Source organism: Mustela erminea, chromosome 19 (assembly GCF_009829155.1).
Source record: "Mustela erminea isolate mMusErm1 chromosome 19, mMusErm1.Pri, whole genome shotgun sequence".
In the NCBI taxonomy this organism is placed as follows: domain Eukaryota; kingdom Metazoa; phylum Chordata; class Mammalia; order Carnivora; family Mustelidae; genus Mustela; species Mustela erminea.
In genome coordinates, this window is record NC_045632.1 from 536,133 (window position 1) to 551,488 (window position 15,356).

Here is a 15,356-nt window from a genome sequence, read left to right on the forward strand (position 1 = left end):
TCCAACCTTTTGCCAATCCTGTTTCCTTTATATCCCTCATTTTTTGGTAGAGAGGCTAGATTGTTTCTTTTTCTCTCCCTCTGTCCCTGCCTCATTTTCTTAAAAAATAAAAAATCTTTCAGGGCACCTGGGTGGCTCATTCGTTAAGCATCTGCCTTTGGCTCAGGTCCCAGGGTTCTGGGATCGAGCCCCACATCCCTGCTGAGCAGGGAACCCACTTCTCCCTCTCCAACTCCCCCTGTTTGTGTTCCTTCCCTTGCTGTCTCTCTCTGTCAAATAAATAAATAAATAATTAAAAAAAAATCTTTTCATTGAAGTTGTAACAAATACTGAAAAGTGCACCAATCATAAATATACAGACCAATGACCCTTGCAAACTGAGCGTACCCCTGTAACTGGCAGCCAGATCAAGAAGTGAATATGGCCAGCTCCCCAGGCGCCCTGTGATGCCTTCTTGCCTCTCCCTCCCCACATGCGAATGGAACCAGAGAGGACACTCTCTACCGTGTCTAGCTCCTTCTATGTATCATGTCTGGGAAGTTTATTTTGCTGTGCGTCATTATAGGTTGTAGACTGCCCCTTCTCATTGCTGTAGTAGCCCACTGAATCAGTTTACTCACCCATTTCTATGCTTGATGGGTACCTGGGCTATCTTTGGGTTTGGGCTATTACAAATGGTTCTGCCGTGAACATTCGGGTACGTGTCTCTTGGTGAACACAAAAACGCACTGACAGTGGCTTACCCCCAGGCGTAGAACTGCTGGGTGGTGAAGCAGGCATACATTCAGCTTTAGTAAGTAGTGCTTCTACTTGTTTTCTAGAGCTGCTGTAACAAGCAGCCACCAGTGGCTGTCTCGAACAACAGAAATGTCTTCTTTCACAGTTCTGGAGGCTCTCCGTCCAAAGCCAGGGTGTTGGCAGGGTTGGGTATCTTCTCTCTGCTTTCTCTTCACAGCGCCTCCCCTCTGTACATTTCTGCCTCTGTGTCCAAATTCCCCCTTACTAAATGGGCACCCATCATATTGGATTGGGACCCCGTCTCCAAATAAGGTCACCCTCTGGGGTTCGGGTGGGGGCGGTGAGGATTCCTACATATTTTTTGAGGGCTGGACACAGTTCAAACCATAACAGTGCCAAAGAGTTTTCCAAAGTGGTTGAACCAATTTACTGTGCTGGAGTATTTTAAAGCTAATTCCAGACTTGGTATCATTTGCCTCGAGTGTTTTAAGAGAAAGGAAGACTTGGTCTGATTTACATTTTTAAACGATCCTATTTGTTCTGCGGGAATGTAAGACAAGGCAAATATTTCTTTAAGAAAGAGCAGGTAAATCAAGAGTGAGCCCTCCTGGGATGGCCCAGATAGGATGCTCTGGTAGCCCTGGGTTGGGAGAAACCTCCTGGGGGTGCTTAGCTCCGGGACACTATGGGACACCATTCAGAGCCAGTGCTCTGTCCCTCCCTGCCCACCCTGTGGAGTCCCTCAGGGCTCAAGCAATGCAGAGGGAGCTGGGCCAGGACTCAGGCTGTCTTTCTGTCTGTCCCCATTCCTGCCAGGACATACAGCAGCTCCTCCAGCTTCAGCAGCTGGTGCTTGTCCCCGGCCACCACCTCCAGCCACCTGCTCAGTTCCTGCTGCCACAGGCCCAGCAGAGTCAGCCAGGTAAGGCCCCACCCCAAAGGCCTCCCCTCCCCAGGATGCTTCCACAGAACTCTCCCCCCACCTCACCCCGTGCAATCCCCTTGTCTCCCCAGGCCTGCTACCGACGCCAAATCTCTTCCAGCTACCTCAGCAAACCCAGGGAGCTCTTCTGACCTCCCAGCCCCGGGCCGGGCTGCCCACACAGGTGAGAATGTGTGCCAGGCTGGGTGAATGGGGGTGGGAGGGTGAGGGTCTCCTCTCCCTTTGACCCTTCTCATGACCACAGAAGCCAGGTCAGGAGTCAGAAGACCTGGGGACCAGCCTTGCTCTGCCACTGATTTGCTGTGGGACCTTAGACAGGCTGTGCTCCGTGTTTGGGTCAGCTTCTTCCTCTGTAGAAGGAGGGGAATCAGCCATGCCAGCAGCTCTTAACCCTTTCAGACACATGGACTCCTTTGAGAATCTGATGAAAGATTTTGATCTGACCCCCGCTGTCCCAAAATGCACACGTGGATAAGCACAAAACAACAACAACAACAACAACAACAACAAAAACTATAGATTGTGGCATGGCCTTTCTTTCAGTGTGCTGACTGGGTTCTAGGCTTTAATAATCTTTCATGATTCTTTATGGATTTTAGTGTTACCTCCTAGCCACTTTTTTTTTTTTTTTAAACAGCCCTTTCAAAAAATATGAACTATTTCAGAAAACCCCAAAAGTTTAGAGACTAATACAGGGCTGGGCTGAATTCTGAAACCCAAAATGCTTGGAAAACCAAGTTGTTTTTGTAATGTGAGACCAGAAGTCATCTGGCTGCAAAACCCACCTTGACCTATGGCAGGGAGTCTGATTTCCTTTTCTCCCTCCTGTGTGATATTTGTGCTTTGCTAAGAGCTGTTAATGTGTTCGGTGATGGGGCGATGCCTTGACCCTGATGGGGAGGGGGTCACATTATTTATATGCCTGTGTAGGCTTTCTAAAATCTAAAATTTCTGGGTTACAAAACACATCTGGCTCCAGCGTTTGGATAATGGATGGAGGACTTGTGTGACCAACGTGGTTGCACTTAACACCTGTTTCAGATATTTTTAGGGAAATGAAGCAATCCAGAGAGAGTTGTTGCTTCTTTGTAAATCCCCCAGTCACCCTCCCCATCTACTTTTTAAAACATTTTCACTTTATTTGCAATCTTAAAGGGGGTTCCCCCATCCCTCAACCCCATGGGGTCGGCAGAGCAGCCATGATTATTTCCATTCTACAGAGGCCCAGGGAGATTAAGAAACTTGCCCCTGACAATTCGGTAACAGAGCCAGCTGTTGATTCCCTGCCTGAGAGAAGGATAAACCCATGGGCCCCAGCTCCAGGGAAAAAGCAGTTGGTTGAAAGGAGCTGGCTACTCCTTTTGGGAGTTTGCATGCTGGGAGGGAATGTGCTGAGAGAGCGTTGGGGCAGTGAGAGGTCCCTACAGAGCCGCCGAGTGTCTCCTCGGCAGGGACTGACAGTGAGAGCGCACCAGCCTCCTGGGGACCAGTAGAAGAGAGCCTGCAGGAAGAGGCGGGAGGGCAGGGAGGGAAGGAGGGAGGGGGAACTGTGCAGCCATCGCTGAGCCCCATCCTGGTCCTCGGTCCTGCACCCCACCCACCCCTGCCCACCCTACCAGGCCGTGACCCGCCCCACGCTGCCCGACCCGCACCTCTCACACCCGCAGCCCCCCAAATGCTTGGAGCCACCATCCCACCCCGAGGAGCCCAGTGACCTGGAGGAGCTGGAGCAGTTCGCCCGCACCTTCAAGCAACGCCGCATCAAACTGGGCTTCACACAGGTCTGGTGCCACCTGGCAGCGGTGGGGCGGGGGTTGTGGGGGGAGGTGCGGTGGGCGTGAGGCTGAAGCGGCCTGGCCAGGTGGTGGGCGGGAGGCGGGCTTGCTCTCCCTGACACTTGGGCAGTAGGTGTGGTCAGGTAGTAGGGCGGGGCGATGCCGCAGCAGGCTGGTGGGCGGGGCAGGGGTGTGGCCAGCCTGTGCCGCGGTGAGCCCTAACCCGCAGGCCAGGCCCTGACCACTGCCCGTTTCCCATCTCACTCGGCCAGGGTGACGTGGGCCTGGCCATGGGCAAGCTCTACGGCAACGACTTTAGCCAGACCACCATCTCCCGTTTCGAGGCCCTCAACCTGAGCTTCAAGAACATGTGCAAACTCAAGCCCCTTCTGGAGAAGTGGCTCAACGACGCAGGTGGGACTGGGTTGGGGCTCCCAGGGCACACGGCGGGTGCTGGGCCCAGGAGGCGCCCTCTCATGCCCCTGTTTCCGCCCGGGCACAGAGACTATGTCTGTGGACTCAAGCCTGCCCAGCCCCAACCAGCTGAGCAGCCCCAGCCTGGGCTTTGACGGGCTCCCCGGCCGGAGACGCAAGAAGAGGACCAGCATCGAGACAAACGTCCGCTTCGCCTTAGAGAAGAGTTTTCTAGCGGTGAGGCCTTCTGTGCGGCCCTGAGGGTTGGGGTGGGGGGTCGGGGTGGACCTGGGGTTCACCAGCCCTCTGCCCGCAGAACCAGAAGCCTACCTCAGAGGAGATCCTGCTGATCGCAGAGCAGCTGCACATGGAGAAGGAAGTGATCCGCGTCTGGTTCTGCAACCGGCGCCAGAAGGAAAAACGCATCAACCCCTGCAGTGCAGCCCCCATGTTGCCCAGCCCGGGGAAACCGGCCAGCTACAGCCCCCATCTGGTACAAGGAGCCCCCGGGGGGTGGGGGGCATAGAGCTCTGGCAACACCCCACCCCTGGGCAGGCGCATCTGTGAAGCACAGTCTACCTGCTTGTTCTCAGTGCCTGGCACAGGGGCAGGGAGACTGACTTTTAGGGACAGGCTGTCACATGGGTAGAGCACAGTCACCCAGGGACAGTTTCCAGGAAACTGTGGTCTTATGTGGGGCATACAAGCACCCATAGACACACACCATCAGAGCCAAAAATCAGGGCCCAGTTCTCACAGGGCATGGCCACACGGGGAGGGATCCCTCCCTCCACACACACAGACACAGGCAGGGACACAGCCACACACACAGACACAGGCAGGGACAGCATTTTGTCCCTGGGTGTACATTCAGGCTCACCGCTGCACACAGACCCACTCAGGATCAGACACACTGGGATACCTTTTTATTGCATCTTATGTGGAAAGGGGCTGTGACGTGACAGAGAGGAGCCCCCTGCCCCCCTGGTATGGAGGAAGAAGAGACCACCTGAGCTGAGTTCTAAAGGATGAGGGGGAGGTTGCCAGCCATTTGAAGACTGCTGTGCACAGAGGCCTAGAAGCCAGAGTGTGCTGACCACAACTGGAGGAACTCCAGCGCAATTTAATGTGGTTGGAGCAGGAATGTATATGAATGAGTGTGAGGGTAGGGGCTGGGCAGGGGCCAGACTCTCAAGTAACATGCTGAGGAGCTTGAATGTGAACACGGGCAGTGAGGAGCTAATGTGGACTTTTGAGCTGGGAAGGGACAGGGTCACATTAAGAATGAGGCTATTGGAGATGATAGAAGGACAAGACTGGAGGCAGGGAGGCCAAGGAGGCTGGTGGGTGGTCCCAGAAAATCAAGCAGTAGGACACCCCAACACTCTGATGCAGAGACACCCCTTATGATCATAACAGTCGCCCCCCCACACACACACGCTTTAGACTTGCAGCTGGATGGTGTCAGAGGAAACACTGATGGTGTCAGTGGGGGAACACTCTTAACCGGGAATGCTTTCTTCCCACCTGTGGCTCAGGATCATGTTGGGTAAATGTTAAGTTAGATAAGATGGAAAGAACCTAGCATAATATAAGCATAGCATTGTGCCCAGAGCCCCTTCTCCCCTCAGCCTGAGGTCAGATGAATGGGGGTTTTCCCCACAGGGAGCATCATGGGGGCTGCTGGGAAACAGTGGCCTCACCATGCCTTCTTTCGTCTCTCCCCAGGTCACACCCCAGGGGGGCGCCGGGACCTTGCCATTGTCCCAAGCTTCCAGCAGTCTGAGCACAACAGGTCAGGGCAGGCAAGAGCCCCCCGGTGAGGGGGCATTGGGAGGACCCAGTGCAGGCCTGGGGTTCTCTAGTGGCTCTGGGTGTCTGTGGGCCTCAAGGTTGAGCCTGGGGATGAGGAAGGCAGGGGGCACGGACGGGAGAGGGCCGCCTCACCCCTCCCTGCCAGAGCAGCTCGGCTCTCCTCTGCTCTGTGATTTCCTATGAGAAAAGCACGGGCTTTGCTAAAAGTTGATGTCCTCAGGTCTGTTCCTGCCTTTTATAAACTGTGTGAGCTCCAGAAGTGACTTCACCTCTCTGAGCCTCGGGTTTTATAAAACTATTGTGAATGTATACTACATACAGAAGCTTTATACATGAATATGTACATACAAGAGTGTGTGTCTGCGTACAGACCCGCATACACACACATATATACTCTTTTGTACCCAAAGCCCTCCTTGCTCCCTTCCTGGGACAGGGCTTGTGTATATGAGAATAATATATGTAAGGATTTATAAGGATATATATATAAGAATAATAAAACTGGAGCCTGGCTGGCTCAGTCCGTGGAGTATGTGGCTCCGGATCTTAGCGTTGTGAGTTCGAGCACTACACTGAGCGTGGAGATTACTTAAATAAATAAGCTAAACAAAGAAAAAAAAAATCATTCTCACACCCATTTTATGAAGTCGGTCTTGTTATTAACCCCATTTTCCAAGTTAGGGAACTGAAGGCCAGAGAGGTGAAGGCATTCTCCCAAGGGTACAGATGGGACGGAAAGCTTGGAAATTGCTGCCCTTGGCTGTCTGGCGATGTGGCCCCAGCCGGCTCCGAGCCCGGTCCACCGTGGGGCGCACAGCTGCAACCGTGGGCCTGGCCCCTAGAGGGAGCCCCAGGGCGTAGTCCTCTGGGCCCCCGACGCCGAGGCTCTGGGAGGGGTTCGTGCTGGCTGAGCGCTCCCGGGCACCGGGCTCGGCTTGGTGGGTGGCGGCTCACACTGCGATTATTGCGATCGCTGTCACCGCGGCTGTGGGAAGAGCGGGCGGGAGGCCTAAATCTGTTCCTCCGGGGGAGAGGCTGCAGGGCGCGCGCCGGGCGGGAAGGCGAGCGGGGGTGGACCCCGAGCTCCCCGGTGGAGGACGAGTGGAAGCTGAAGCCTCCGTCTCTCTGTCTCTCTCTGGCAGTTACTACCTTATCCTCAGCTGTGGGGACGCTCCACCCCAGCCGGACAGCCGGAGGGGGTGGGGGCGGGGGCGGGGCCGCGCCCCCCCTCAATTCCATCCCCTCTGTCACTCCCCCACCCCCGGCCACCACCAACAGCACAAATCCCAGCCCTCAAGGCAGCCACTCGGCTATCGGCTTGTCGGGCCTGAACCCCAGCACGGGGTAAGTGGACAGCTGCGGTTTGGGAGGCTGTGGGGAGAGAAGCTGGCTGGCTGCTGCTTCTCGGGGTGGGAGCTGCGCCCCAGTTCTGCCGCCGGCGGGTCCCTGCCCCTGCTAACGCCTCTGCTTTGCCTCTTGCAGAAGCACAATGGTGGGGTTGAGCTCCGGGCTGAGTCCAGCCCTCATGAGCAACAACCCTTTGGCCACTATCCAAGGTGCGTTCTGCCTCATGTCACTCCCATCACCACCAGCCTGGCCCCTTGGGGCCTCGAGCCTCCCCCCATTGCTGCTCCAGCCATGCCATCCTGTCCCTGCTCACTGCATCGCTCGCCTCTTCATACCCATCTCACCTTTGGGGAAGGTGTGAGGGGTGCTGACGGGGGTCAGTGGGGCAGATGGGAAGGCAGGGGGCACCGTGGGAAGGATGTTGGAAGGCGCCCCAGCCCAGCCTCTCTCTCTCCCCACCAGCCCTGGCCTCTGGTGGAACCCTGCCCCTTACCAGCCTTGACGGCAGCGGGAACCTGGTGCTGGGGGCGGCTGGCGCGGCCCCGGGGAGCCCCGGCCTGGTGACCTCGCCGCTCTTCTTGAACCACGCTGGGCTGCCCCTGCTCAGTGCCCCGCCTGGCGTGGGCCTGGTCTCGGCAGCCGCTGCGGCCGTGGCGGCCTCCATCTCCAGCAAGTCTCCGGGCCTCTCCTCATCCTCCTCCTCATCCTCATCCTCGTCCTCCACTTGCAGTGAGGCGGCAGCACAGACCCCTGGAGGCCCTGGGGGGCCCGAGGCAGGGTCCAAGCCCGAGTGAGGACCCACCTTGCCTCCCCTCCTACTCCTCTGATCCCCACCTCAGTCCCCCCGCCTGGGAAGAGGGCGAGGAGGTCAGCGGTGGTGGCGCAGAGGGTCCTTGGAGCTGGAGTGACAAGGGAGGAAAGACCAAAAGAAAACAAAAAACAAAAAACAAAAAAAACCCAACTAACCAAAAAAACAAAACAAAACAAAAGGAAGAAAGAAGGAAAGAAAGAAAATGAAAGAAACCAACCAACAAAAAGAAACCAAAAATAATCTCAACAGAAACCAGCTGCCCCAAAGGAACCAGAGGTGAAAAACAAACCAAAACCAAAAACAAAAAAAAATGCCCCACAAAACCAAACCAAAAACCAGTTGCGAGCCAGACCTCAGTGTGCTCACCCTCACTGCTACGACACCAAATAAGAACCCCAGCCAGGGGCAGAGAAGCCTCGGCAGGGTGGACCTCTCGCCGAGCCCCTGGCTGGGGGGCCAACCCCCAATCTTGCCTCCCTTGGTGGGGGCCAGAGAAGGCAAAAGAGAATGTGCCAGCCTCCAGCCCCAGCCCCCAGCCCTGGGCCAGCGAAGACAGGGCACAGCCTGGGGCCGACGGGTTGGGCTCAGAACCACCCGCCAAATGTTCTTTTCCAGAAGGTGAAAGAGAAGGGGCCTAAACAACCTTACACCAAATATTCAGTAGCTTCATCCAAAGGATGTACAGAATTTTTAGCGTTGCGCTCAACAGAATGTGTCCCTACCATGTGTCCCCCTCTCCCTTGGTCCCCAGCTCTCCCCACCTGGGCAGGGGGTCTCGCTTTAACCTCCTCCCTCCCCCAGCCAGGGGAGAGCGCAGGGGCAGGCCTGGGATGATTTTTCACCCCTCGTACCAACCCCTTTTCCCTTTGAAGGGTGGGCTAGGCTGTTTTGTGAAGTTCTAGCTCTCACATGTGCCCCCCTCAACCCCATCACTGTCCTCTGCTCTGGAATCCACCCACCGCCCCGGCCCAAGGGAAGGTGGACGTTTCGGGCAAGAGGGATGAGGTGAGGGCATTTGAGTTGTCTCTTTTCCCATCCTTGTCTGTCAGTTTCCCTGAAAAAAAAAAAAATTCATATTCCAGTGCCTATCCGTGGGATCCTTCACGTTCTTTGACATTGACCAGAAACCAAAAAGAGAACTCACCTCACTCTTCCCACCCTGTGCCCCTCTGATACTGGCAGATGCCTCTCCCCCCCCCCCACATGTATACACGCACGCACCCCAGTGGTGGGGTTCCTCAAGGTGGCATCCCCATCAGGGTCCATGTGGCGGGGACAGTGCCATGACCTGTGGTCCCCATCCAAGAGGGCGCTGTGGTGGCCACCACTCCCACGAGACCTCCCTCAAGTCTTGGCTGGACCCCATGTTTACCCAGCCCCGGACCCGTCTCAACGGACAGAGGAGAGACGCCGCTGGGAGCCACTTTGCCCTCCTGCTATGTGGAGGCCAACAAAGTTTTGAACCAAAAACAAAACACACACACAAAAAAACAAAAAAACCAAACAAACAATAAATTAAAACTAGAAAAAAAAAGAATTTATAGATATATATATATTTAAGGGAAAGAAGACGAGGACTTTTCAAGAATAAGAAGGAGCCGCGAGGTGGAGCCAAGCCCCTGCACCAGTGGTCCAGGCCCTTGGTCCCCAAGGCAGATGGAAGGACAGATGCTTCTTTCTCTTCACAAATACCTCATGGACGTCGTCTTCGGGAAAGCCGGAGGGGGAGGCTGGGGCTGGGCCTGTCCCTCAGCCAGGGCAGATGGAAGCGGGCGGGCAGGGCTGGGAGGGGGGTTCAGGGGCAGGGGTCAAGAGCCCCAAGCTCCCTGCCCCCCAATCCATTGAAAAAGCTTTAAAAAAAAAAAAAAAAAGAAACAAGGAATAAGCAAGCAAAAAGAATGGACAAAGGAAAACGAACAAATTTTCGGGTGGTTTGATTCCTCCTCTGATTTCTTTTTCTGTTCTCTTCAGTCCGTTCTCTCTCCCTCATCCTTCACTCTTCTCTCGCCCCTCTCAGTCTCCTCTTTCTGTGTCTCTCCTCAAACCAAAGTGTTGCTGTGAAGGACGCGAGCCATTGAAATCAGAGGCCTGGACCCCGCTGGGCAGAGCAGCGGGGAGCCCAGAGCCCCGAGCCCCCAGCAGTGCCGCTGGACACTCCAAGGAGAGGCGGCCGCTGCCCTGGGTCCCCCAAGTCCTCAGCGTCCTTTCTTTCTTGTCTCCTTTCTCCCACCCGGGAAATGAAACTGTTGGGCTGGGCCACGGAGACAGCAGAGACTCGGCTGTTTTGGGGGTCTCGGGGTGCCTTGTCTGGGCAGCAGTGGAGCGGCTGCCCCTCCCGCCCTGGCACTGATGGGGCCTGGCATGCCGTTGAACCATCCTTGCTGGAATGTAAGCATCTCCGCTGAACCGACTCCCTGCCCTTACCCTACCTCTGAGTTTGTCCATGTTTATTTCCTGAAGAGAAGGGACTGGCGAGAGGGCCTGGGCCCCAGCCCAAGGGTGGAGAGGGGGCCAAGGGCTCCTGAACAGATAGGAAGGACATTTGAGCAGAGCAAAATGAAAGGAATTACGACCAAATACCCCTCCGAGAAGACAGGCAGCATGGAAGGCATGGTGGAGATGACTCAAAAACTATGATTCTAGACCAAAAAAAAAAAAACAAAAAACAAAACAAAAAAAACACAAAAAACCAAAAAAACAAACAAACAAAAAAAACCACCAAAAAACCCCACAAAAAAACAAGAAAAAGAAAAAAAAAAAAAAAGGAAAAAAGAAGAAAAAAGGAAAGAAAATCCAGGACTCACCACCACCCACTTCATCCTGCTTCCTCCCCATCAAGTCCGGCCACACGGGACCTCTCCCACACCCCGTACCCCCCAGTGTGGGGGGAGTGGGGCAGAGAGGAGAGGAGGAAGCAGGGGCAGGGATGGGGCCAATGCCCTGACATTGGTGGAGGGACCCCCGTGCAGCGGGGGGTAGGGGGGACCCTCCCCATCCAACCCCCATAACTGGGAAAAGAAAAACAAGAAAAAAAAAGGAAATTCCTGGGAGGGGAAAAATAACCAAATCCCAAGCTTTAACTACAGCTGTGAAACCAAATATTGGGAAGGGGGTGGGAGGGAGGGAGGGGCAAGTGTGCCCCAGGTCTCCCCCCTGGGCCCCCCTCCCCCGAGGACTCGAGATAAGGCACCAAATACCTCATAGAACTTTAATGTTAAAAAAAGGAAACCAAATATCGTTGGCTGGGGGCCAGCCAGGGCAAGGGGCTGGGGGGCTGGGGGGAGCCAGGGTTGGGAAGGTGATGGGGGAATTCATGCCCCCCACCCCGCTCTGCCCCTTCCACTCCAGTACCCCCTGTCTCGACTCCGGGAAACAAAACTATCTCATCGTTTTTATTTTGTGGTCTGTACAGAGCCTGTGTCCGTGTGTCTGTGTGTGAGCGAGAGAGTTGGGGGGCTGGGGGACTTTATGTGGGAGATGGGGAGGGAGACCCCAAGCTAGGCTCTGGGCTAGGTGAGATGTCTGAAGTGGGGGGCCAGCGGCCTGGGCTGGAAAGAGGAAGATGAGTGGATTGGAGGAAGGGGGAACCTTCTGAAATTCTCTTCTCCCCAACCCTGACCTCCTATTTGAGGGAGGGACAGAGAATGGGTCTACCCTAATGGTGGGCCTTTTGTGCCAAAAAAAAAAAAAAAAAAAAAAATGCCAGTAACTGAAACATCTCTCTGTTCTTTTCTGGGAGGGTGGGGGCTGGAATTGGGAGGGAGGGGGTAGGGGTATAAGTAGGGTTGTGTGGAGAAGGGGAACCCAAGCCCTATAAGAGTTGGGGCTATGATCAGGAGGGGAGGGAAGGATATGAGTCTTGTTCTGTTCCCCCAACCCCCCTCCCGCCCCCAGCACATCTCTGCCCTGGGGAAACCCAAGAGAGGGTCTCCAAGCCCCGAACCCTAGGCAGACAGGCTAAGGGATTAGCCTCTTAGGTGATGACCTGACTAATTTCCTTGCCCACCCAAATCCCAGGGTGCCTCTCCCTCCCTTTAGCCCAGGGTAGGGGGAACTGAGTGAGAGAGAGAGTGAGACCGACTGAGCAAGACTGAGACACGCGGGCCCCCACTGGCCTCCAAGTGGGAAAGGCAAGTGAGAGAGATAAAGGCCTCCAAGAGAAAAAAAAAAAAAAACAAACCAAAGATTTAACCATTAAAAAAAAAACCCACAGACAACTCCGCTACCTTTTTATACGTTGGAAAAAAAAGTGAAAAAAATTAAAAAAGAAAAATTAAAAAAAATACACAAAAACTCCAAGCCGCAGTTCCTTCATGCGGTTTGAACTTTGACCTCAGCAGTCTCCAAAGCAAGATGACGATGACAAAGGCGAAAAAGAAGAAAAAAAATAATGTATATTTTTAAGTATTTGTCCTTGAAATGTTAGCTCCTTGTTAAACAAACACAAAAAGGAGAGAAAAATCTAGAGAGAAGTGTTGCTGGGACGGAGACAACTATTTACTATGTCTGTGACCCCTCCCTTCTGCCTCCCTTTCCTCTCCTCTATCCCTGCTGCCCCTCCCCCAGCCTGTCCTCCAAGTCCAGGGGCTCAGTATTTATTTATTTACATATCTGCAGGGTGACTGGGGCTTCTCTGCACTTGTAGAGAGGGCCTTTGGATCCTGGTGGGGTGGGAAAGGGGCAAGGAGTCTGGGGGAAAAGCAGGGGCCTGATCTTGGATCAACTCCTCTCTGCTAGCTCCTTTCTGGCTTCCTGTCCCACTGCTGCCACTGTCACCTCCCAAATCCAAGCCTGTGCTAGGGCAAGATGAGCACCCACCTTGTAAAGATCTTAGTGGCTCAGGCCTTTCTGGGGTGGGTGTCTCCCACCCATTCATTTATGATCAGGTTGGAATGGGGAGGGAGGAGGTGGCAAGTAGAGGGCAAGGGAGACCATGAAATGGTGTCTGGAAATTGAGTAGGCCTGGAGGAGACCTGCCTTTCATCTGTTCTCAGAAGTTAGCCCCACCTTCAGTTCTGTCTGACCCCTGTGTTGGTAGCCCCTCCCTGCCCATCCTGTACCCCTCTCTGTCTCTTCTCGTGGTAGCGGGTTAGCGTTTCAGTGTTCTTAACTCCAATCTGCTTGTTCATTGTACAATGTGCTTCTTTTAAGGCCCCATTTTTGTAACTTGAGTGTGTCATTCATCTGAACAACATCAAAAAATAAAAAAGTAAAAACTGTACAGAGAGAAATGCTGCCTGCTCTCCTGTGTTCTCCTCTCTGTTCTGGCAAGGGTGGTGGGTACGTGTGTGCTGTGGAGGGGGTTGGCTTTGCTTCTGTTCAAACAGTATATGTTCAGAAATGAGGCCTGAGCCATATTTTCACCCATCAGAACCAAGTCTCAGAATTTAGGATGAATTCAAAGTTCTGAATTCACATCTCAGTTCTGCCATTTTATAGCTGTGTGACTTTTGATAGCTGACCTTCAATGTCCTCATCCGTAATATATGGGCGATACCAAACCTACCGGGTTGAAGAATTAAAGGAGATGACGAGGTAAGTGCTTAGAACAGATCTCTAGCAACACTGCCTTCAATAAATGAGAACTATGGGAAAGCCGGGAAGCCAGTGAATCCTTCCCCCCTTCCATGCCCAGAGGACTAACAAGACTCTTGAAAAACAGTTGACTTTGAAGTTGTCTGGTGGTACAAGGTACACTCTTTCTCAGAGTGACATGAACACTCATTCAAATTTTTGTGCCCAGCTTGACTAGGTCATTTGGCAAGAACAGTCGCTTTACAGGCCAGGCTATGGGCTGATCCCCATGACCTCACTACTGAAAATCAGAAATGCTGTCAACAACTAGGTTTTCTCACTGGCATCATGTCTCCTTGTCACTGTTCCACCCCTCTGATGTATGCTTGGCACACAGATGCTGGGATTCTGCAAATTCAACAGGAGGGGGTGGGAGAGATAGGAGAAAGGAAAAGAACAGAAGAGGTGTTGGATCACTTAGGTACGAAGTAGTGGCATTGCATCATTTTGGCAAGATTGAAAGAAAAAAAGCACCTTTTCTTCTCTTTATGCAGCTCCCATATCCAACTAAAAATAGGCACTGCAAGGCTCCTTAGAGGGATCAGCAAGTCACCTGCATCAGAAATGGTGTTTGTTTATTGATTGGAGGTGGGGTGGGGTGGGGAGAGAGGCAGAGACAATCTTAAGCAGATTCCATCCCCAGCCTGGAACTTGACCTGGGGCTCAATCCCATGACCCCAGCCTTCCCTATTTATTTTTAAATGTTTTATTTTTATTTTTATTTTTTTTAAAGGTTTTATTTATTTATTTGACAGAGAGGAATCACAAGTAGATGGAGAGGCAGATAGAGAGAGAGGAGGAATCAGGCTCCCTGCTGAGCAGAGAGCCCGATGCGGGACTCGATCCCAGGACCCTGAGATCATGACTTGAGCCGAAGGCAGCGGCTTAACCCACTGAGCCACCCAGGCGCCCCTTTAAATGTTTTATTTTTAAGTAATCTCTACACCTGACATGGGGCTTAAACTCACAATGCCAAGATCAAGAGTTGCACACTCTACTGACTGAAAACAGCCGGTGCCCCAGAATTGGTGTTTAAATGCAGATTTCTAGGGGCACCTGGGTGGCTCAAGTTGGTTAAGCATCCAACTCTTGATTTCCGCTCAGGTCATGATCTCAGGGTCGTGGGACTGAGCCTGAAGTCAGGCTCTGCACTGGGTATGGAACCTGCTTGGGATTCTCACCCAGGGGGGCACCTGGGTGGCTCAGGGGGTTAAAGCCTCTGCCTTCGGCTCAGGTCATGATCCCAGAGTCCTGGGATCAAGCCCCACATCGGGCTCTCTGCTCAGTGGGGAGCCTGCTTCCTCCTCTCTCTCTGCCTGCCTCTCTGCCTACTTGTGATCTCCTTCAAATAAATAAATAAAATCTTTAAAAAAAAAGAATGGAGATTTCTGGATCTCATCTGGACACGTTTGCTGGATCTGAATCTCTGGGGGAATCAGCCTAACAAACATTAAAGTTCAGGGGCACCTGGGTGGCTCAGGGGGGTAAGCCTCTGCCTTCAGCTCAGGTCATGGTCTCAGGGTCCTGGGATGGAGCCCCACATCCAGCTCTCTGCTCTGTCTGCTTGGCAGGGAGCCTGCTTCCCCCTCTCTGCCTACCTTTCTGCCTGTTTATGATCTCTCTCTCTGTGTCAAATAAATAAATAAAATCTTTAAAAAAAAAAAAAAAGTTCAAGAGCCTTTTGCTGTCCAAACCCCAGCATCCAATAAGGGCTTGATTTGTGCCATCTTTTTTTTAGGACAGTGGTTCAACTGAGGACCATCAAGTTTCAGCGGGGTGATGGTGAACAATGAGTCTTGTTCAGCAGTGTTTGCACACGTCAGCTTTTCTCAGGGTAAGTCTGAAGTTTTCATTAGAGGCTCTAAAAAGGAAACTCTTTTTGAACAGCTGAGGAAGAGAGCCGTTCTTCTCTTCTGAATCTGGGAGTCAACCAGCACCC

At 53.3% G+C, this 15,356-nt stretch overlaps 2 protein-coding genes across 2 annotated transcripts in view; both read left to right on the forward strand.

Annotated features, from left to right (window-relative positions):
* Positions 1–10,521, forward strand: part of POU2F2 (POU class 2 homeobox 2) — a 34,513-nt gene extending 23,992 nt beyond the window's left edge. The window contains 10 exon segments of the mRNA XM_032323131.1: positions 1,555–1,660; positions 1,753–1,844; positions 3,349–3,462; positions 3,729–3,870; positions 3,959–4,107; positions 4,187–4,363; positions 5,599–5,665; positions 6,828–7,029; positions 7,168–7,241; positions 7,495–10,521. Coding sequence (XP_032179022.1) covers positions 1,555–1,660; positions 1,753–1,844; positions 3,349–3,462; positions 3,729–3,870; positions 3,959–4,107; positions 4,187–4,363; positions 5,599–5,665; positions 6,828–7,029; positions 7,168–7,241; positions 7,495–7,826 — 1,455 coding nt within the window. The 3' untranslated portion in view covers positions 7,827–10,521.
* Positions 1–15,356, forward strand: part of ERFL (ETS repressor factor like) — a 278,656-nt gene that overhangs the window by 129,447 nt on the left and 133,853 nt on the right. The window lies entirely within an intron of this gene.